The 22090-nt window shown below is 38.7% G+C and overlaps 1 protein-coding gene across 9 annotated transcripts in view; it reads left to right on the top strand.

Moving 5' to 3' along the window:
- The window catches only part of DMD (dystrophin), a 2127700-nt gene that overhangs the window by 488698 nt on the left and 1616912 nt on the right, over nucleotides 1-22090 (top strand). For all 9 annotated transcript variants that reach the window (XM_045472664.1, XM_045472669.1, XM_045472671.1 and 6 more), the window contains exons 6-7: nucleotides 6863-7035; nucleotides 13818-13936. In XM_045472664.1, the coding sequence (XP_045328620.1) occupies nucleotides 6863-7035; nucleotides 13818-13936 (292 nt within the window). The remainder of the gene's footprint in view (nucleotides 1-6862; nucleotides 7036-13817; nucleotides 13937-22090) is intronic.

Genomic DNA, 22090 nt, shown 5'->3' with positions numbered 1-22090 from the left:
TTTTGATGTGTCATTTATATATCATAGATTTACTCATAATATGTATAAAATTCAAAGTGTACCAAACTGGTTTAGTTCTCCTGCCTAGTGCTTCTCAAATTATTTTGAGAAAGGAACAGCCCCCGCCCAATCCATCCAAGATTTGGGGATATTTACAGAGTTGTACAACTATCAAAACAATCTAAAACAATCTAATTTTAGCCCACTTCTACCAACCTAAAAGCAAATCTTATGTCTTTTTATAGTCATTCCCCACTCCAATCCCCAGCCCTGGGCAACCATTTATCTACTTTCTGTTCCTATATGTCTGCCTTTTTGGAAATTTCATACTAGTGGAATCATATAATAAGTGTTCTTTTATATTTGGTTTCATTCACTGAATATAATCTTTGAGGTTCATCTTTATTATTGTAGCAAGGATCACTACTTCATTTAGTAGGGTTGACTTAACTTGAATTGTACTTTGGTCCTGCTTAGAGTCAGTATGGAGACCAGAGGTGTACCTTTCCACCTCAGCAAATGAATTGATTCCCATATTGACCCAATTGACCCCCATATCTTTCTATTCTAAACACTCTGAAACAGGCTCAGTCCTGTTTCACAGCAATATGGGAAGAGATTGAAGACAGCATAGTGGATGACAACAGAAAACAGACCGTAAGAACCTCAAATGAATCCAAGATTCCCAATTCTGGGCCTTTTCATAGGGATGGTATCAAATAGAACCAGCGAGGCAACACAGGGCCCCTCACCAAACTGGTTTACTTCTCTTGCTCAGAACTTCACAAACTTACCTTGAGGAAAGTAAAGTTTTTTCCCCCTCTTTTCCATTGTATGCATATTATAGTAAAACTGAAGCATTATAAAAATGAAATAAAAAGACACCCCAAACCCATGCCATTTTATCATTAAACTCAAAAGACATATGTAGGACCTGTAAAATTGTTACAGAAATTTCTAATGGACTATCGATTGTATAGACACAACTGGTTGTATCAATTGATACATTGGTACAAATGGTTCATGGAGGGACCCCAGCTTGCAGAAGACACTTTAAGTTGCACAAGAGCATATGTTGGTCGTGACAAAGCCAGCAGAAGAAGTGAGGCATGCACGGAGACCCAAATGGCTATTTCAATTGTATTTTTTATCCAAACTGTCTCTCATATGATTTCACTTTCTTATCTTCTCAAAACCCTTTCCAACTGCATCTGAACTCACTCCAAGATAGAGTTTCACAACTACCCTTATACCTTTTTCAATTGTTTGTGATTTTGTGCAGTTTTTTTTTTTTTTTTTTTTTATTAGCATGTGGAGGGTCTTTCACACTCTGGAATACCAAAAGGAGTGCTTTTGCAGTCTTTCCTCATCTCAGACCTCTCTTACAGTCTGTTGTCTTGCGTTTATGTCCTTGAATCACTGTACCGTTGTGATTGCAAGGATGTAGACTCTTCTCAGCCTCTGCCTCCTTATCTTCTCTGTCTTCTATCACCCTGCTTGGTTCTCTTAAAACTTCTAAACTCACTTCCAAAAAATTCCTCCTGCTCAGTACTCCTCATCATAACCCAATGAATCCCAGAAGGTATTTTCACAGAGAGTATATGTTTGCCTTCCTGTTAAGTAGTCACAAAAGCCATTGAATATCAGCAGAGATCAAAGGACACTCTGGCCAACCTAATGTACTTTCCTGGTCTATCAGATTGAGAATGGCATTAAGAGATGGAAAGATGTGAATCTTTTGTTCCAGTGCCACATACTATGTTATTAATAGTGCCATGGAGGACTTCCCTTTGAACTTGTAAAGGCTGAGGAATGCTTACTGTGTGTCTCCTGTCACTGTTTTTCCAGTTTCCATGTAAATAAAATCATTAGCCTGAAAATAATTGAGGAAAAATAAATTATTCCTCAATAATATATTGAGGAATAAGCACCATTGAACAAACTTGCGAAGTAGACATATGCCACATGTTTGGCATCCTTTCTTCCTTTTTTTACGATTAAAAAAATTTATTTATTTTAGAGAGGGAGAGAGAGAGTGAGTGGGGGAAAGGCAGAGAGAGAAGGAGACACAGAATCCGAAGCAGGCTCCAGGCTAAGAGCCGTCAGCACAGAGCCCAAGGCGGGGCTTGAACCCACGGACCAGACCATGAGATCATGACCTGAGCTGAAGTCGGATGCTTCACTGACTGAGCCACCCAGGGGCCCCTTCCTTCTTTTTAAAGTGCAAACCTTTCTTTGTAGGCTGGTCAGCTGAGTTCTGATAACCAGCTGGAGATACAAACATATCTTGCTAACAGTGGTGTGCTCTCAGAGGTCATGTCCCCACCTTCGCTGGCTAAGTCAAAGGAAAAACTCAAATCCAGGGCGACTTTAGCCTGCAGTATTTATTTACTATTTGAACATCATACAGGAGAAAGATGGTTTTGGCACTGAAGAAAGCCCTTGCTGTAAACTCCTGCCTCCCTAGTGCTCTGTGTGCAAGACAGGTCTTGCTCTGGTCCTCACACACACCATCCTTCCCTTGTAAACGACTGTCCCTACCCCTTTTTACTCTTGCTCCTCCACTCTAACTCCTTTTGGTCACAGGATGGATTCTGGGAAGGAAGCGTTGAATTCAGCAGGCGGGACATTAATTAAGGCATGCTTTGGGGACCTGCACCTGAGGAAGGGAGAAGGTAACCAGAGCGAGAAGAGCTGGAGGTGTGATACACACCCAGCCACAGTTGTATTGCACCCTATGTGGAACTGGGAGCTGGAATAATCCTTGAGTGTCGCTCTGCGTGAGGCTGACATGGCTAAGCGTTTAAACCATTTCTCTTCAGCAGTCACTAGATGCGGGCTGCCCTAGGAAGGGCTTGACCTTAGGTGACAGGACTCTCCAACATCCGGTAGTGCCTGAGAGGACGCACAGATGGAGCAAGGAGGCTTTCTTTGAAGGACACTCTTGGTGGTGCACCTCCATGCCTGTCATAGCTTCTTTGCCCAGTTAACTCCTAGTCATTTTTTGAAACCACTGCTCAATGACATTTCAACTTGTTCCTTTTGAAAACAGATGTATACCTGTATGCACACACACACACACACACACACACACACACACACATTTGTTTAAATTGATTCTCTCTCTTAGGGACTGTTAAGTCCTAAGGGTGGGAAAGTTTTCTCCTTTAAGACTCACCTTTGGACCAGCTCAGTGTCTGAAGGTTGGTCCTTAATAAAGATTTCTGGGTAATTGTTTTTTATGTAGGAAAAGAACTGATTATCTCACGTTGACCTTTATTATTATTTTTTTCTTAGCAACATTTGCACCCAAGTAGAAGCAATACCAGTGGGGCTGAGACTGATAAGCTGAATTAATGACATAATGATGCTAAAGGAGTTTTGGTTGGAATACTGTGTTGTCCTGTAACATTTTGTGCATAGAGGGCAGCCTGGCCAAGCGCTTTCCAAATGGATCCCATTCATCATGGGAGGGTTGCCTGATCAGTGCAAATCACCACCACTGAGCTGGTAGGTGCCGAATCCAACGGTGGTTCAGCCTAGGACACAGAGTACATGTCTTGCAATCACTTTACATGGAGGTTGTGCACTTGATAACTTCAGAATATGGTGAGAAAAATGATACATCTTATATAACTCTTTGACCTATTTACTCACTGAGTAACTGACTAAATAAGCAGGTCAGGATGGAATTAAGAAAACTGGATAATCTGCCTCTAAATAATAGATTTAGCTATCAAGGGATAGTGATAAATATATGCAAAGATCTCACATCTTCACATCATTACCACATTTACAAAGCATCATCTCAAATCCTTTTCAAGTATTTTAAAGTGAGATGTAGCAATCTATCCTCAAATTTGCATCGACTCTTTCATAAAAAGATGACTAACATTGGAGATGTTAAAATATGTATTTTCCCCTGAGGCCTTGGTTAACTTCTACATGGATGAGGAAGCAAAATAAAATGTCATATTTAGAATACACAATAAATATTCATCATCTGATCACATGTTGGTAGTGTATGGACCTTATGCTTTCCAAAAGGAAAGCCCTTGGTGGTAAAAACTAATCACATTTACTTAGATACTTCCTTCAGGTATATAAGGGGCCTGACTTATATTTAAAAAGTAGCCTCATAATTATGCCTTTACTACGCTATGTAGACAGTTTGTTCTATAATGTGGTGTCACCGCATTCTTGAAATCTAGAGAAATGTTTAGAATGGATTTCTGCATGAGACGAGTTAGAAGAAGGAAGCAATGAAATACGACAACCCGCTGAACGGCATTTGCACAAAGCCATGGCAAGAATCAAATGTACAGAAACTAATAAAAATAAAACCAGGAATCTGGCCTTTTTCTCCTCCGTGGTCTGGGTTTCCACTTCCCTTCCGGCTTCTGGGAGAGAGGGAGGGAGGCGGAGCTTCGGCTCTTGCAGCCAGCCACCTTGTGGCCCACCGACCTTGACCCTGACCAAAAAAAAAAAAACGGCCCGGGAGCCTGGTGACCTTCCGGCTCCGCCCTCACGCCTGCGTGCTGTATCTGCTCGCTCAAAGGCTGCCGCCTGCTGGCGGGGTCGAGCTGTCCTTTGTCACCTTTGCTGTGTGGCCTCCTCAGCAGCTGCCTTCCTGCCTGCTCACCTGCAGGACTCCTGCTGGTCTTCTGCTTCGCCCAGGGCCTGCTGCCGAACAACAGTGGTAGGACATGCGCTGGCTCACGGTGGACTTCCGACGCCGTGTCAGGGCCGTTCTCGTCTACCTCGCCGTCTCCATTGCAGCTGTCGCCAATTCCTCAGACTTGGCCCTCAGACGGGGTCCCTGGCGTCTTTACCATCATCGTGCTTGCGAGGGACTTCTACGTGACCTTTAACGAGGCGGCCAAATTCCTCGCACCGGGAGACGCTGCAGGCGACAGCCAACAAGGCATCGGAAGAAAGGGCTGACGCCGTCTGACTGAAGGCCTGCCAGTGCCCGGGCCACCCGCGCCACACGGGTCATTACTCCTGCCCCCTGTGACTGGAGTGTGGCCAGGGGACACCGTGGCCGGGGGGTTGTGACTTCGCCAGGAGCAGCGGTGGAAGTTGCCGACAGAGCGGCCGGCCCTCAGCCCTGCGGCGCCACCCACCCGCTCTGCGTCTGAGGGCCTCTTGAACGCTCAGCCCCTTCTCTCCACGTCTGCCCCACAGCCCGAAGCCCTTAACCTCTCTGGCAAAAAGGAGCACGAGGGGACAAAGCAGACGGAACTTTGTCACCCCCATCACAGGCAGCGCTTCTTGATGTAGGGGGAGGGAGAGTGGGGGTTTGAGGACAAGGCGCTTTGTTTTCGTCTGCATTTGGCGCCCCTTGCTCGTGCCGGGTGCCTTGTCGAGAATGATCCTTCCAAGATTCTTTTGTTCAAGGAGTACCGGGTCCCTCTTCGTTCTTGAGGCAGGAAGAAAAGTGACTTTGCCCTGTCATCTAGGAGAGAGTAGGTCTCGGTGACCGTAAGTGACACCTCGCATTTTTGGAGACCACATCTGCTTCAGATGACATGACTCTTCCAAGACAGTTTGAAAGAAAAGCTCATAGATTAGCTTACCAGGTCCAAACTATCAAGAAATAACCGTGAAATAACAGTGACAGCATCCTGGGTGGCCCAGACAAACACTCTTTTCCTGGGGGCCACCAGCACTCTGCTTCTAGACACCGGGCCAGGTCTCTTACCACCTCTGGGGAGGTAAGATGTGTATTCTGTGTTCACCTCAGGACCTCTACAGTTTATGTATCTTCAGTGGGATTTTGTGACACGTTTTTAATACTAAAGCGGCTTCTTCAGTGTCATTTCCCGTGACCCAAGAGGCCTCATAAACGAGCCAAGGTTTTGGACCCATGTTTTGGGCATTTGTAACTTTTGTTCTTCTCTTGCATGTGAATCTATTTCCTGAAAAAAAAAAAAAAAAAAGCTTTAACAAATGAAGCCAGACTGACTACAAAACAAAGACAAAACAAAACCCAAGGCAATACATTCACAGCTTTTAGGGATAAATACTTTTACTTCTGTTTTTCATTTTGGTCAGTACGCATAATTCGCATCATTTTAAGTTATGTTATAAACCTAGGGATTTTATTTTAGTATAGCTGTCCTTTGATTCTTAAAACAGCCTTGTATGTATAAAAACCAGAGGCCTAGAAAAGGTTAAATGGCCCAATTAACACAATTTGTTAATAGCAGAGGCAAAATTTGAACCTAGGTTTAAAGAAAGTAAGCTCATTCTCTTAGCCACTGTGCCATTCTTTCTTTCTTAAAGCCACTAATATGGGTACCTGCGTGGCTCAGTCGGTTAAGTGTCTGACTTCAGCTCAGGTCATGATTTCGCGGTTCGTGAGCTCCAGCCGCACATCAGGCACTCTCCTGTCAGCACGGAGCCCGCTTCAGATCCTCTGTCTCTCTGCCCCTCCCTTGCTTGCACTGTCTGTCTCTCAAAATAAATAAATAAACTTAAAAAAAAAAAAAAAGCCAGTAATCTTATTTTAGGCCTTTGGTCGATAACAAATCTGATGTTTTTGTACACTCTTCTCTAGCATATCCACTGAAAGTTAGAAGATGAGCAATTCGAAAAGCACAAAATTAATAGTTTAACGTGGCAGAATCTGGGAGTGATATTAAACGTGTGCAATAAATGGCGTATCGTGACACCGACCAATAAGAATACATTCCTAACTAATTAGAATGGACTCTGTCCTGGTAGAATCTATTATTCCTCACTACTAATTGACCCTAAAATTCCTATTATTTTTGAAGATTAGGACATTTACATTTAAGTTTGTGTGGCTCTTGTTCAGGGAATGCATTTTCTCATGAAAATTTCTTTCCACACATAGGTCAAAAATGTAATGAAAAATATCATGGCTGGATTGCAACAAACCAACAGTGAAAAGATTCTCCTGAGCTGGGTCCGACAATCAACTCGTAATTATCCACAGGTTAATGTCATTAACTTCACCACCAGCTGGTCTGATGGTCTGGCTTTAAATGCTCTCATCCACAGTCATAGGTAAGGCGACTACTGAGATACTAATTTTTGTAAGTATTGATTTAGAGACTTAAATCTTTTTCTCCAGTGCCGTTCTGGCTCATTTCCTACTATTTAACATGTTTATATGTTAAATGTATTTAATCATATTGATCTGGCTCTCCATTGGAATGCCCTAAATAAGAAGAGTCTGTTTTTTATGTGATATGTCATTTAATGGTTGAAATATTAAAATACAGGCGCATGAATACGGTTGCAGGAGGGGGCCAACATGTTTGAAGTTGGGACTCTGCCGGAAAATCAAGGTTGTATTCTAACTTCGCTAAGAATGGAGTTGGTCTTTTTACACAAATAATTGTTAGTATGGGCCAAAACTTCAGAGCTAGAACGGTTCCAAATCTCCATGTGAATGGCTGTAGTAAAATTAATTACTATCATCAGATTAATAACGTGAAAAAGTAACATTTCTCTTGTCAGATATACACTTAGATAGCAAATACATAAGGCTCTGTGTATTTGTGTGTGTGTGTGTGTGTGTGTTTTAATTTTGAGGTTGAAAGAGGCTTTGAGCATCTTAGCAACCAAGGCAAAGAGCAGACCACAATTCCTTGACTCAGTGTTGAGAATATCAAAAGAAACAACTGCTCTGGAATAGCAGAGCAATTGCTGGAAAGCATGAGAGAGTGTTTGAAATGCCACTGGACTGCATCTGCCCTGATTTTCAATGCAGCTTATCTTTTCTCACTTTGATCTTTCTTTTCTTGACGAGTCTCCCATTTCCCTATGCCGATCTTGTTTCTAGAAAAGTCCAGAATATAAATTTTCTTCATGGTAAAGCTCCATCCAAGAACAAATGCTCTCTCAGTAAGCATCTTTGTCAGGTGTCATGCTCCAGCTGGATTTAATTAACCCCATCCAGACTGGGTTTCCTGGTGAATGACTCAGCAACCTGATTTTCAAAAGGAGGCAAACTCACACTCACTTGGCGTGTTAAGCAGTGTTAACACGTTGTTTTTCCTAAGTATGACACGAAGAAAAATATTGCATAGCTTCGATACAGCTAGATGAGAAGGGATAGAGGCATTCATTCTGCATTATAAGTCAGTGCTGATTTATGCAGCCACATGCTTCACAGTAAGGGCCTGAACATATTGATCTTGCTGTTCATGTACACGTTGGCAAATGAACAGAAATACCGAGGATCAGGTTATGTGGTCCTTGTTGGCTCTTTAGCATTTTCTTTTCAAGTGGAAGACTTCAGTCCTGTCAGCATGTTCACACACTACATTTGTTAATATTATATGTCATGATTTCTGAATACATTTGTAATACAGTAAACATTTCCAGATTGCCCTGCAGCCTCTGCCCCTGACCCACTCTTTCTTTCTCAAAATATCATTTATATATTCTCTCTTGTCATAGTGAATGAATCATCAGTAACTACCTTTGCATACATAACATAGTTACTTTTCAAGAGGTTTCTCACAGTTGATAATTCTCTTTCATGAATCATCTCTGTCTTCTTTTTGTCTTTGACAGATGTTCATAGTGTTTATCTAAAGAAAAAAATGGTTGAAATTTCTGTTCCAAGGTGATTGTCTTTGGTACACTTAGAAATGTCATGAGGTGTTCTGATTTCAATAATTGAGTGACTAAGCTATATACAACAAAGGCATGCACTTAATAAAGAGCATAGGGATTGACAAAGAGCCTTGCAAAAGGTTAGGATATTGCTTGCCTTATATCTATTTAAGGCTAAATTTTATCTGAATATGTGGGAAATGAGAAGTATTATATTAAAACACAGAGTCCACTACAGTGCAGTTAAGTGGAGGCCAGACTCTACTTTTGTGGGAATACTAAATGGTAATTCATTAGAAATAGCTCAGAATATACAGATAAGTTGCTGTAAGTATGATGTTACAATTACATTTTCTTCCTAATCCATCATTTTAATTTATTACCAAAGAAGTAACATAGGACGTAGTTAAAAAAAAAATCAGACATGGTGGGGGGCAAAGGAAAACAAAACAAAACAAAATGTGTCTTCGTGACCCCAACCCCACCCAGTCACCCTCCATTTCCTGGAAGTGGTTACTGTCAGCAACTTTTATCTTTCTGATGGTTTTCATAATTACATGTTTCATTTCCTGATTAATGTCTGATAGGAGGTGGATTTGCTTCTTAATGCGAAGCCCACAAATATTATCTCTTATCCCTGTTTCCTAATTTGATTACTACAATATAATCATTTCATTCTTAAAATTGTTGCCTGCGATACTTTAAGTGGTATTGGTGTACCTTTTTTCATCAAGTTTATAATTTTTTTTTCCAATTTTATTTTTAAGTAATCTCTACATCCAGTGTGGGGCTCAAAGTCACAACCCCAAGATCACGAGTCACATGTTCCTCTGACTGAGCCAGCCAGGCGCCCCTTGTTTCATCAGGTTTAGATAACGGGGCGCCTGGGTGACTCAGTCGGTTGAGTGGCCGACTTTGGCTCAGGTCATGATCTCGCGGTCCGTGAGTTCCAGTCCCGCGTCGGGCTCTGTGCTGACAGCTCAGAGCCTGGAGCCTGTTTTGGATTCTGTGTCTCCCCCTCTCTGACCCTCCCCCATTCATGCTCTGTCTCTCTCTGTCTCAAAAATAAACGTTAAAAAAAATTTTATTTTTAAAGTTTACACAAGATTTGTTGAGTACCTGATACAGAAGATCACACTCTCTTCTCTCCACCTTCCATTTTGTTATAGTATTCTTAAAAAATATTTTCTGAATATAGTTCATACACAATGTTACATTAGTTTCAGGTGTACAAAATAGTGATCCCACAACTCATGCTATACTCACCACAAGTGTAGGTACCATCTGTCACCATATAATGTGATTACAATATCATTGACAATATTCCCCCGACTGTGCTTTTTATTTCCATGACTTACTCATTGCATAAGTGGAAGCCTGTTTTTCTCATTCCCCTTTGCCCATCCTACCCACCACCCTCCTGTTTCATTATTTTTCCATCAACAGTGTTTGTAACATTTACAAATATAAGTTATAGGTGTTCTTGGCATGAGCCTATAAATTGAAAATGCAGTATTGTTATTTCATACATACAGTTAACTTTAGAACTAAGTAATACTTCGTTAGTAATAGTATCAAAGTGTAATACTGCATTAGTAATAGTGTCAAAGTAATTTGATACTATAATTAGTCCCATTGCACATAATGGGAAACTGAGGCACAAAGAGGTTGCATTATTTGCCTAAGACCATTTGGCTAATATGTGATAGAGCCAGAATTTGCATTTACAGAGGACTCTGCTTATCTACTGGGCTTTGTTATCTTACTCAAGATGTTCATTTCCTCAAAAGGTTGGTAATCCTTGGTTACACGTTCTTATCTACGAGTTCAGGTCTGGGTTAGCATGGGAAGGTGTGCGGCTTTCTTCTGCATTTGCTTAGTCTTACAATTCTTTATGCATTTGGAGATCATAGTTGCTTACAGTGTTACTTGTCATGATGAATTTTAATCATTTAAAACAGATTAATCTTAATACTAGAGGGGACCTCCAAGGCCATTCAGTACATTTCCTTCTTTTTTAAATGAACACACTGAGGCTCAAATAGGTGATTAGTTCATGACCAAGAGGAGAAGGGGATGAAGGAAAAAAGGGTTAGAATGAGGAAGCAGTTCTGTTTTTTCATTATACTCATTTAACTCTGTTGACTGTACTGTAGGTGAGAAAACTAGTCTCTCACACTCTCCTACCTATATTCTTTTCCACTTGGATTGCTGAAGGATGGAGAAAAGAAGGTGGAGCAGAGATTTCAGAGTGAAGTTAAAACTTCCGCAAATAGTATAGAATTTATGATTTCTCTTTTGAAAAGAACGGAGATGTTTCTTTAAATCTTTTACTTTCTTGTGTAATACGATGATCACCTACACACTGAACAATCATCCAAAGAAACGGAACCTCTGTAGCAACGTACACCTCACTCTGTGTTCCTCTTCACCTCATTTCTGTCCATAGCCCCTGGGTAACAATGTGATGAAGGAAATACTGGTCGAGAGAGAGACAGAGTGAGTGCAGGGGAGGGGCAGAGAGAGAGGGAGACACAGAACCCGCAGCAGGCTCCAGGCTCCGAGCTGTCAGCCCAGAGCCCGATGTAGGGCTCGAACCCACGGACCGCGAGATCACGACCTGAGCCGAAGTTGGACGCTTAACCGACTGAGCCACCCAGGCGCCCCTATCATTGTTATTTCTTAAAGTCTTTCCACACTCGAGTAAGCTCGCAGGTTATACAAATTTCAGGTTTTCAAGTATTATAGCTTTTTTGGGTAACATGGAGTAGAGAGGGCAGGTTAGACTTGCTAAGAAGTGAACAAAATTCTGGTAAGTTAATCAGGGTAGCATCAAGAAAGGAAAAGGAAATGCGAGTCCAATGAGAGAGTTGTCCGTTTATTTTCATTTATGGTTTTTGAAAATAACAGCTAAGCCCATCCTTATAATTTCCTACCTTGCAGAGCGTGAGTTCTGAGGCAGGAGTCCATTGACAGACCCCGTTGTCTTAAAATTCTATGTAAAGTATGTTTAAAGATACGGACAGGTTTTTGTATAGATAGACGTTTTCTAGTGCTCATCAGATTTTCAAAGGTGTCTGTGATCCAGAAAAGGTGAAGAATAAGTTGACGAGTGGTTTCCAGTGTTGTAGGGGTAAATGGTAATTCCTTCAACGGCCAAGACCTTTCTCAACCTCCTCCCAGTCCCCCCTTCCTAACCCGTCTCCCACTGCTTCTTGATGGTAAAGATCTCTCTGTGGAGACAAGCCTGTGAGTTTTGACCAACTAAGCACATTCTGCTTTTTTCCTGGTGTAAGAAGTTTGATTTTTTAAATATCATTACAACTCAGAATTGTATTCTCAAAAACTTCTTAAATCTCGTTGCAAACCATGATTGAAGATTCCCTTAAGCCTCAAAAATTCCTTGACCTCTTCAGATTTTAGAAAACCTTCTCTATTTTTCACATTTACAATGTATTCTGACTTACTATGATGTGGGTATTTTTTCCTTAGTAGGTTTTAAGCCCTTAAAGGATAAGAATTCCCTCTCATACTCCTTTTTGTTTTCTCTATTATTAAGTAAATTGATATTCTTATAGTATATTGTCATCCATTTGCTGCTTCCATGTCAACGAAATTTATCGAATCAACAAATATTTAGTCCACAAGTATTTATCGACCATCTCCTATGTGTCAGGCTTGCGTTTCTAGAAGTGAACAAAAGCAGTGAAAAAAACCTTTATTCTGCATTCTAGTGGGGGAAACAGATACATAGACAAGATTGGTTAAAATATATAAAATATTAAACAGTAGTAAGTGCTGATGAGAAAGAAAGGGATAGGAAATTAGTATATGTATAAGTTTGATTAGGAAGTGTGCAATTTTATTTATTTGTTTTAAAATGTTTTTTCCACTTATTTTGGGAGAGAGAAAGAGTGCAAGAAGAAGGAGGGGCACTCCCCCGTTCATGCTCTGTCTCTCTCTGTCCCAAAAATAAATAAACGTTGAAAAAAAAAATTAAAAAAAAAAAAAAGAAGGAGGGGCAGAGAGAGGGAAGGAGAGAATCCCAAGCAGGCTCTGTGCTCTTAACGCAGAGCCTGATGTGGGGCTCTATCAAACCGTGAGATCATGACCTGAGCCAAAATCAAGAGTCAGACACTCAACTGACTGAGCCACTCAGACACCCTGGGAGTGAGCAGTTTTCCATGGGGAGAGAGGATGGAATAACAATCCTAATCATAATCATAATAATGACTTTTAAGGAAATAAATAAAGGAAGTAGAGAAGTGAGCCATGTCAGTGTCTGAGGAGAGAGAATTCCAGGCAGAGGGAACAGTACATGAAAATACAGAAACTACCTAGCCTCTTTGAGGAATGTGAGGAGAGAGGCAAGGAATAAAATCAGAGAGTTAATGGCGAGGCAGACCATGTAGGGCCTGGTATGTCAAAGTTAAATCAATGAATTTTACTCCCCCGATAGCAGGGACTTGAAAAGAAGGTTATGATGAAACATTTTAACAGATCACTCTGGCAGCTTTGCTGAGAATAGATTAACAAGGGCAAGGGTGGGAGTAAGGGAGACATTAGAAAGTTAGTGCACTCAATAATCCATGCAAGATAAAATGGTGGTTTGGATTGAGGGGATGGCAGCAAGGATAGTGACAAGTGGTCAAATTCTGGATACATTTCCAACCAAGTGTTGTACGAGAATGAGTCATCAAACTAGACTCCAGAGTTTCTGTGTGAGCCACTGCAAGTTTGTACTTGTCGTTGATTATTGAGGAAGGGAGAACTATAAGAGAAGTAGGTGGGTTTGGGGTGGTGTGATGGGGATGAATACTACAAGTTCAGTTTTGGAGCCTTGAGTCTTATGATGACTCTACGTGGAAATACTGAATAAGCAGATGAATCTAGAGTCTGGAGTTCAGGGAAAAGGTCTGGGCTAGGCTTGTAAAATTGGAAGTTACCAGCACATGGCTGGCACCCAAATTTCTGAGGTTAGGTGAGATTAATATATTTCTGTTGCTTGACAAGGTAGAATAAATTCTCCTTTGTTTTCTTCAGGTTTTTCAAGTAAAATTCCAACTTGTTTCAATGAAAAACTTTATTGAGGGGTAATGAAGAGTAAAATTCAACTCTTAAGGATGATGGGTATGAGTTGTCAATTAAAAATCAGAATCTTGTGGAAAATTGTAAATTGATTTCTATTTGTCTTTGTGTGTGTGTGTGTGTGTGTGTTTCAGGCCAGACCTGTTTGATTGGAACAGTGTGGTTTGCCAGCAGTCAGCCACACAACGACTGGAACATGCGTTCAACATTGCCAAATATCAATTAGGCATAGAGAAACTGCTGGATCCTGAAGGTTGGTACATTTCTCGAGTGCCATGGTTTTTAGTGTAGTTTAATATTTATCATGTCAGACTTAAAATTTCCACAAACTAAGCACAAAAGAGAAACTATGCATGGTATGTTTTTCTGTATCCTGGATGTATTTAACACACTCTTTCTTCTTGCATTATATTCTGAATTGTCCTGCATGATTTTAGTTCGCAAAATACCATTATCTTAAAGTGTGAAACTTGAGGAAAAAAATTCCAACCCTTTAGAATGTATATGCCTCATGGATGAAGCATACTACGTTTGAAGTATGTTGACTCCAAATAGTTATAAAAAGTTCATGTTTTGCTTATTCTACCAAGAGATTTGATAGACTAATCAGCTATAATTAATTAGCTACTCTTGCCAATTTCATTCATATACTCTATAAAAGGCAACATGGTTTACTGTTTAAATGAGGAAATCTATTCCTGGCACTGCTTCGGTTATAATTTGTCACTCTGGGGGAAGTCCTCCGTTGGATGGTTATTCATTTTCTGCTTCTTAAATTGACAGGCAGCACTGTATTTATGTTTTCATTATATTATGCTTAAATAAATAGCATCCTTACCTCTGGTGCTACATAGTCATACTTTGCACACACATGCATTAGAGGGATAATGATTCTTGACTTCTGCTTTTCTTCTGGCTTATGAGGCCCTTTTTTTGTTTGCCAACTTGTTTGAAATTGTACACTATGTTCTCACTTCCCTGAGGCTTTACCCTACTTTAAAACCAAAATTTGGAGAAGCAGTATCAGTGGGATTGATATCTGTGACATAATACAACCTGGTATTTGGGTAGGGTTATATAATTAAACGGTCTTTTGAATATCGAATCATTTGCAACTGCGGAGATTGAGTGGTAGTGATAGGTCTCATCAGGAAAAGCCCAGAAACACTTCAGAGGATAGTCTTTCAGTGAACTTACCTTCAACTAGAATCTAATCCTCTGTGTTGCAGACGTGATTGTCTCATCTTATTGACAGCAGATGAATATTGTGTGTGTGTTTGGGGGGAGGGGTAATTTTAAATTCAAAACCGCATATATCAATCAAAATGAAAATTCAGTCATTTTAAATGAGATACATAACTACCACAAGAACCAGAATAGTCACATGTAATTGACCAATATATTGTTCTCATTAGGCACATGTACTTGGGAAGGAAATTGATAATAACACAAATGTGTTGGTGAGGTTGAAATCAGATTAAGTTCTTTAGAAATGTTTCTTCTGCTTTAAATAATGCATAATTTAGCACGGACTCCTGTAAACTCTTTTTGTTGCTTCAGTAGATAATTAGCATTCCTCCTGCCCTGGTGGGCCCCAGTTTTGCTCTAAGGCAGAAATTGTATCAATCTTATTTCCTTGTTTTGCAGGGTGGGGGAGGGTTACCTCACTGTTGACTCCCATACAGATTTACATGTTTTTTTTTTTAATATCTCCAGTGAGGTAGATAAGGGCAGACATAATGAAAATATGAACTCTAACCCCTACGCGTAAAAGGTACAGTGTATGGGTTTGAAGGATACGCCTGTTAATAGTGTTTTATTTTTCATTAATCCATACATGGTAACCAGTTCCCGTTACCTGGGATATATGCTCTAGTTATTCTTGTATGTGCCCTATCCTTTCATAAAATAGTAAGAGTAGGCTTAAATGAATTTTTTCTTGTTAAGTGACAAAATGGCTTTTGATCCTAAGTCCTCCTTTGAATCAGTGAAATAGGGACACCAAATAGGCATCCACATCGTAATCAGGCTCTAGATTGATAAGCCTGTAATCAGAAAAGGGCAGTTACATAAATGATGTATTTTATAGCATAAAATAGCCTGATATACCCATTTCCATACGTTTTCCTAAATGAGAAGTACGTGTTGAAATGCATATCCTCTAGAGCATTATAATATCTCAAACAACAATTCAATGTCAACCAATTATAACATGGAATACAAACTGATTAGTAGAGATCAAACCCCTGGTTATGGTTTCGTTTTGCCAATAAAGTCTTTGAGCTGAAAACCCTTTCTGTTGGTGGGCTCCCTTCCATTTTAAAGAGCATTCTGTCTCCTGAAATGGTTTATTACAGTTTATTTATGGCTGTCAGTAGGATGAGGATTCAACATAAATCTTATATATTTAGATTTCTGTCAGTTCCTGCCATTGTGTTAGGGAAATAACCAAGTATGCTTTTAAAAATTACTGTTCAATATCTTTCAAGAGATGTTATCAGTGATAATTGAAAAAAAAATACTAACTGAATCGTAAGGATTTTTATTTACTCATTTGTTAGTCGCAAAAGAGAGAATAGCTTTTCTAAGAATCTAAGACTTAGAACACTTTGTTCAGTGTATCTCACATGGGAGATTCATGGACTTCTTTCATGCTCTGTATGGTAATTACCTTTGAGATGTTCATATTTTTATTTAAACACATATTGGTTCTTGAGCTTATACATAACGGTGTCAGCTATTCTCCAAAGCAGTTTTCATTTCATAACTAATATACTTCTTAGTAGGTTAATAAAATATTTTGCTTTATATTTGGGGAGATTTTTATTTTGGGGGGATTGAAGTTGTATTTGGCTTAAGAAATACCTGCCAAAAATGTGTTTAGAATTTTAAATGTATGCTTTGTTTATTGGGTTGATTTATAAATTAAAAAGTCATTGAAGTATAATTGGGAGGTTTTCATGTCTTGCATATATTGACTTTGGTATATTTTATTTGGCTTTAACTGGTGTTTTGAGGCCTGAGGTTTGGTTTTAAGAGGAATTGCCTTTTAAAATGAGTAGCAGTAAGCATTAGCATAAGCAATTTCAGGAGCTGTTTCTGGTGTGTTTAAATGTTAACATATGCAAAAATAAGTACTCCTAGGGTAAAATTATTTAATAATTTATGCATCTTTAGGCTCATAGTTATAAAAGGTTTATCTCCTTCAAAATATATCCTATTGTGAATCAGACGATTCACTTTCTGTCACGATTTCCCTGTAAGACATGCTTAGTGCTTGCATTGTGGGTTTTATATACCCACAATTATTGTTTGCTTCCCTGAGTTTCAACAAATTAGTTTGTTTGCCAATCCACACAGCACTTTCTGCATTAAGAGAATGCTTTGTCAGCTTTTCCATGTGAATAACAAAGTAAAGATGTTCTTTTTAAAGGAGTACAAAAAATGGGGATAAAAATTGTGCTGGTTCTAGATATCTTTTGCATATTACTTTTCTAAATCATTTCCACTTGGGATATACAATATGATGTGAAATGCCCTCACTTATTTACCAGGGTACCTTTGGATTGAAAAATGAATGATGAGAGTCAAATTTGAGGAACACTGTGGCTTGCAAGAAATATTTGTAACCTCAAAATGACATTTACAAACCAATTAGTTCGGTTTTAATCCACTTCATTTTAACTTCATGAAGATGGTGACACAGATTGCATTTTCTGCTTGGCTAATCTCTGCATCACTCTTCAGTTGTTTTCAGAGCCTACTTTTCCAAGAATAAGCACTGCCTTTTGGAAGGTTACACTCCTGAAATGAACGGTTTTAGACTTAACTTTATGTGTATGCAGTTTATTAGCCTTTAAAAAATTTCAAGGGAGGAACGTCTGGGTGGCTCAGTTGGTTAAAGGTCCACCTCTTGATTTCGGCTCAGGTCATAATCTCACGGTCATGGGATTGAACATGGGATCCAGCCCCACGTTGGGCTCCTTGTTGGAGCCTCACTCCCTGTCTCCCTCCCCTTCCCCCTCCCCCCTCTCCCTCAAAAAAAGAAAGAAAGAAAGAAAGAAAGAAAGAAAGAAAGAAAGAAAGAAAGAAAGAAAGAAAGAAAGAAAATCAAGGGAAAATATGTAGCATTTGACCTAAAAGAGAAGAATGCTTTTAAGGCCTCTTATTTGGATATCCATTGTTCGAGCAAGTGGTGTTTTTCTTCCATCTTTGTTAAAACCATCACATTTTGATTCCCTAACAAAAAGAAATATTAGTAAGTGTTTTATGCTAAGTTAACATGTAAAGAGAAAAACTATGCCAAATTTAGAAGGATATTGTTGACTGAAATAACTAGAACTTCTTACTCACATGTACATTCATTTCTATCATTTGGATTGATTTTTATCTAGAACCTACTGTAGAATACCTTTTCTTCCAGAAACTGTAATGAGATTTGGAATCTATTGGTGTTCCCCATGAATATGACTTCAACTAGAAATTTTTATTATAAGTGTCTCAGATTCTTTAGAACCAAACTGTCTGCAGTGTTAAATGTTCTTTTTCTCACATATTAAAAAAAAAGTATTTTAGTAGTACATGTAAATAAAAACAGCCATTGTGTTTTTGATGACAAAGTAACTTGTACAAAATAAGTTATTTGTATAATTTTTTTGTTGATTTAGATCATTGTCTCTGGCAGAGAGTCTTTAGATATACTACAAATTGTTGCTATCTAAAACTAAATGGTGAGTTTCTTGGAAAAACATTTTTTAGTCTAGTTATTCTGTTATGGAAAATGGAAAGTATGATCATCTGCTTATGCAGATATGATAATAGCAAAATAATGTTCCTATTATATCAGCAGGAGACTACTTTTTCCAGGATTTCTTTTTTAAGGAAACATTAAAATTTGATCATTAAAACCAAATTATATCATTTAATAGTGTTAAATGTAATAATAATGAAAATATTTCTTTAATTTTGAACTGCAATGGATTGTACTTGGAATGCACAAATTAGAAATGGTGTCATATTAGCAAAGAAATGGGGTACATTAGCAAATTTAGTGTTGACATCTCGTTTACTTCATGTGTCTTGAGTGCAACCTATTAACAAAGGAGTTTGGGAAATGCTGTTAAATAATTTAAATATATACTTGTATTAGTATTGCTTAGAACAGACACTAGCATTGATACATAATGAGGCTTTAGGAAAACTGATGGCTGATAGAGACGTCCAGAGAAATGTGATCAACATATTCCTAGCCTGCATGTTATTAGAGTGAGGCTACTTACTAGGATATGCTTGACTATTTTTAGGTTTTATCCTGGACCTAATAAAATATATGTTATTTGTACATTTTTTAATTGATTTAGACTATTGTCTATGGCAGAGAGCCTTTAGAGATATTACAAGTTGTTGCTATCTAAAAGTAAAAAAGAGGTTCTTTTACAACTTTTCTTTTCCATGGGCGGATACATGATATAACTAGCCTTAACTATCCAATGACACTTTAATGTACTTTAATGCATTTGAGTTAAAGTTGACTCAACCGGAGTGTCTGGAGACATCCTTAGTTTTATCACTGCTACTGTAGAGAACAAATCTTTAAGGGACAGTGAGGCAGTACTTTGTACATGAAAGTAATACACAGCAAAATAAGTAAATGAAAACTTATTACTGGTAACTGTTTACTCATGTAGTAGTATACAAACATTATGAGGATACACATAATACATTAACACTGTATTACAGATGATTATATTAACATTAAGATAATACTGTTGGAATATTTTATTTCCTTTTGGAGAACTTTTAAATTGCTTGTCCCAACAGAAATCCCAAACAAATAAATATGTTATTACTTTCCAGTAGCCTGAAAAGCTAACAGTGGTATGGTGGGTGGTGGGGAAATGGAGTGGGGGAGAGAGAGAGAGAGAGAGAGAGACAGGGAGGGAGGGAGGGAGGAAATAGGAATTTACTGTCTCTCTTTGATGTCTTCTACATTATTCTCAGTTCAGATAGCATAGAACACCAAATATTTTCAGGACAATTTGAGCAAATCAGTAACAAATTGATGTGATTTTTATTGTGTTGATTCGTTTCAGTCATTTGGATGACTGAAATAATTGGATATAACTGTCCCATATTCACCCACTTAGACAATAGGAAGACATCCAGAACATTAAAGACAATATTTGTGTGTGTCCATGGCCTGATTTATCCTTTACCATAATTTAGCATTTTGTACTAATCTTTCATGTCCTTTCATAATTTATGACAATTTTAACTTCATGGAAAATAGTTGATTTATATATTTTATCTCACAGAAGTTGATTTGTTAAGATAAAATGAATATTATTTCTCGTTATAGTTAAGTAATGTCGTTTCTCACTTGATTATGAAATTTAAATAAAGAAGTATAATCTAATCATGTTATTCAAGATTTATGTTGTGATGAGGTTCTATAGCAAATTTGTTCAGGAGCATTTGAGTATAACCCCTGTCTAGATAACTGGGGATTTCTTTTCAGTTATTTTACTTGGATTTTTTTTTTTAATCTAAGTGGGGGAAACATAACATCTTAGGCCTATACAGTCACAATAAATCATATTGAATGACTCATGGGGCATTAAATTGTTTAAACTGCTGGGAAACACATCCACCACATTCTAGTGCTGAATGACATATAATATTTTGTGGATGATGTCTCTAGGTATATCATCGCTAGGAGTCCATTAGACTGTGAAGGAAAATATATTGGAAAACCAATTTGTTGCCTTTGTTTTTAATTTTAAGTAAACTCAGCTATGATGCAGTAAATTAGGTATTAGTATGTTTGAGTAATTAAAGTGTTCCATAGTTGATATCTGTGTTTCTTACTAATCCCAGAGGGGTATAGCTTTAATCAAAAGCATTTTGAATATTTAAATTGTGATGGAAAATGATAATAAAATGGCATAAAAGGGTGTCTGGGTGGCTCAGTTGATTAAGCGTCCAACTCTTGATTTTGGCTTAGGTCATAATCTTGAGGTTTGTGAGTTTGAGCCCCTGTCAGTGTGGAGCCTGCTTGGGATTCTCTTTCCCCCTCCCCTCTCAAAATATATAAATAAACTTTTAAAAATAAGTGAAATGGGATAGTTTCAAAATCTCTGAGGTTTTAGTTAAATCAGTGATAATGTTTGAAAGTAAAGCATATGTTGCTTATAGCTGGAATATTTTCATTCATTTTACTGTTTTCAAAGTAGAATTAACTGTGAAAAAAATTATAAAAGATATCCCAGAAATTGCAAATAAATACCTGAAAGCCTTAAAACTCAGTATTAGAAAAAGAGATTATCACGTTGATACATATTTTTCCCAATTAAGTGATTTCTTTATTTACAAAAAAATTGGCCGATTAACAGCTGGAATATGAAATACAAGGTGAAAATGTATTAGTTTAGAAGAATATTGGGTAAAATAATAATGAATTGAGGTCTTGGTTGATTCCATTTATGTTTTAAAAAAATTTTTTTTTCAACGTTTATTTATTTTTGGGACAGAGAGAGACAGAGCATGAACGGGGGAGGGGCAGAGAGAGAGGGAGACACAGAATCGGAAACAGGCTCCAGGCTCTGAGCCATCAGCCCAGAGCCCGACGCGGGGCTCAAACTCACGGACCGCAAGATCGTGACCTGGCTGAAGTCGGACGCTTAACTGACTGCGCCACCCAGGCGCCCCTGGTTGATTCCATTTAATTCTTCTAACAGGTTAGTTATCCATGTAAAAAAGACCGGAAGCTTTATAGTAGCCTTGTGATTATACTTAAAAATAAATTATACTCTTAGATTTATTTTCTTATGACAAATTTGTGTGGTTAGTAGGTCCTGTGCTGTCCACTAGAGAGATGAGCAAACTGTTACAGCCATTAAGTGCTTGAGGATGTTATATATTACTAAAATATATTATGGTGGTTGGTGCGCCTGGGTGGCTCAGTTGGTTGGACGTCCAGCTTCGGCTCAGGTCATGATCTCACAGATCGTGAGTTTGAGCCCCGCATTGGGCTCTGTGTTGACAGCTCAGAGCCTGAAGCCTGCTTCATATTCTGTGTCTCCCCCTCTCTCTGCCCCTCCTCTGTTTGTGCTCTCTCTCTCTCTCTTTCTCTCTCTCTCTCTTTCTCTGTCTCTCTCAAAATTAAATGGTTGAAACCCAGTGCTTTTACATTTTAGAAATAATCAATTGTTCTGTAGTACCATTCTTGAGAGTTACTTTTTCAATATTGCTGAATAACCTTGCCTCAAATCGAAGCACAGTTACCTTTTAATGTTTATTTATTTTGACAGAGAGAGAGAGGAGAGAGAGAGAGAGAGAGCGCGCGAGCGAGGGAGTGCGAGAGAGCACGAGAGAAGAGAGAGAGAAGAGAGAGCGAAAGAGAAGAGAG

The sequence above is a fragment of the Leopardus geoffroyi genome, chromosome X (assembly GCF_018350155.1).
Source record: "Leopardus geoffroyi isolate Oge1 chromosome X, O.geoffroyi_Oge1_pat1.0, whole genome shotgun sequence".
Classification (NCBI taxonomy): domain Eukaryota; kingdom Metazoa; phylum Chordata; class Mammalia; order Carnivora; family Felidae; genus Leopardus; species Leopardus geoffroyi.
Note: the sequence above shows the minus strand (reverse complement) of the source record. Positions and strands in the feature narration are given on the sequence as shown.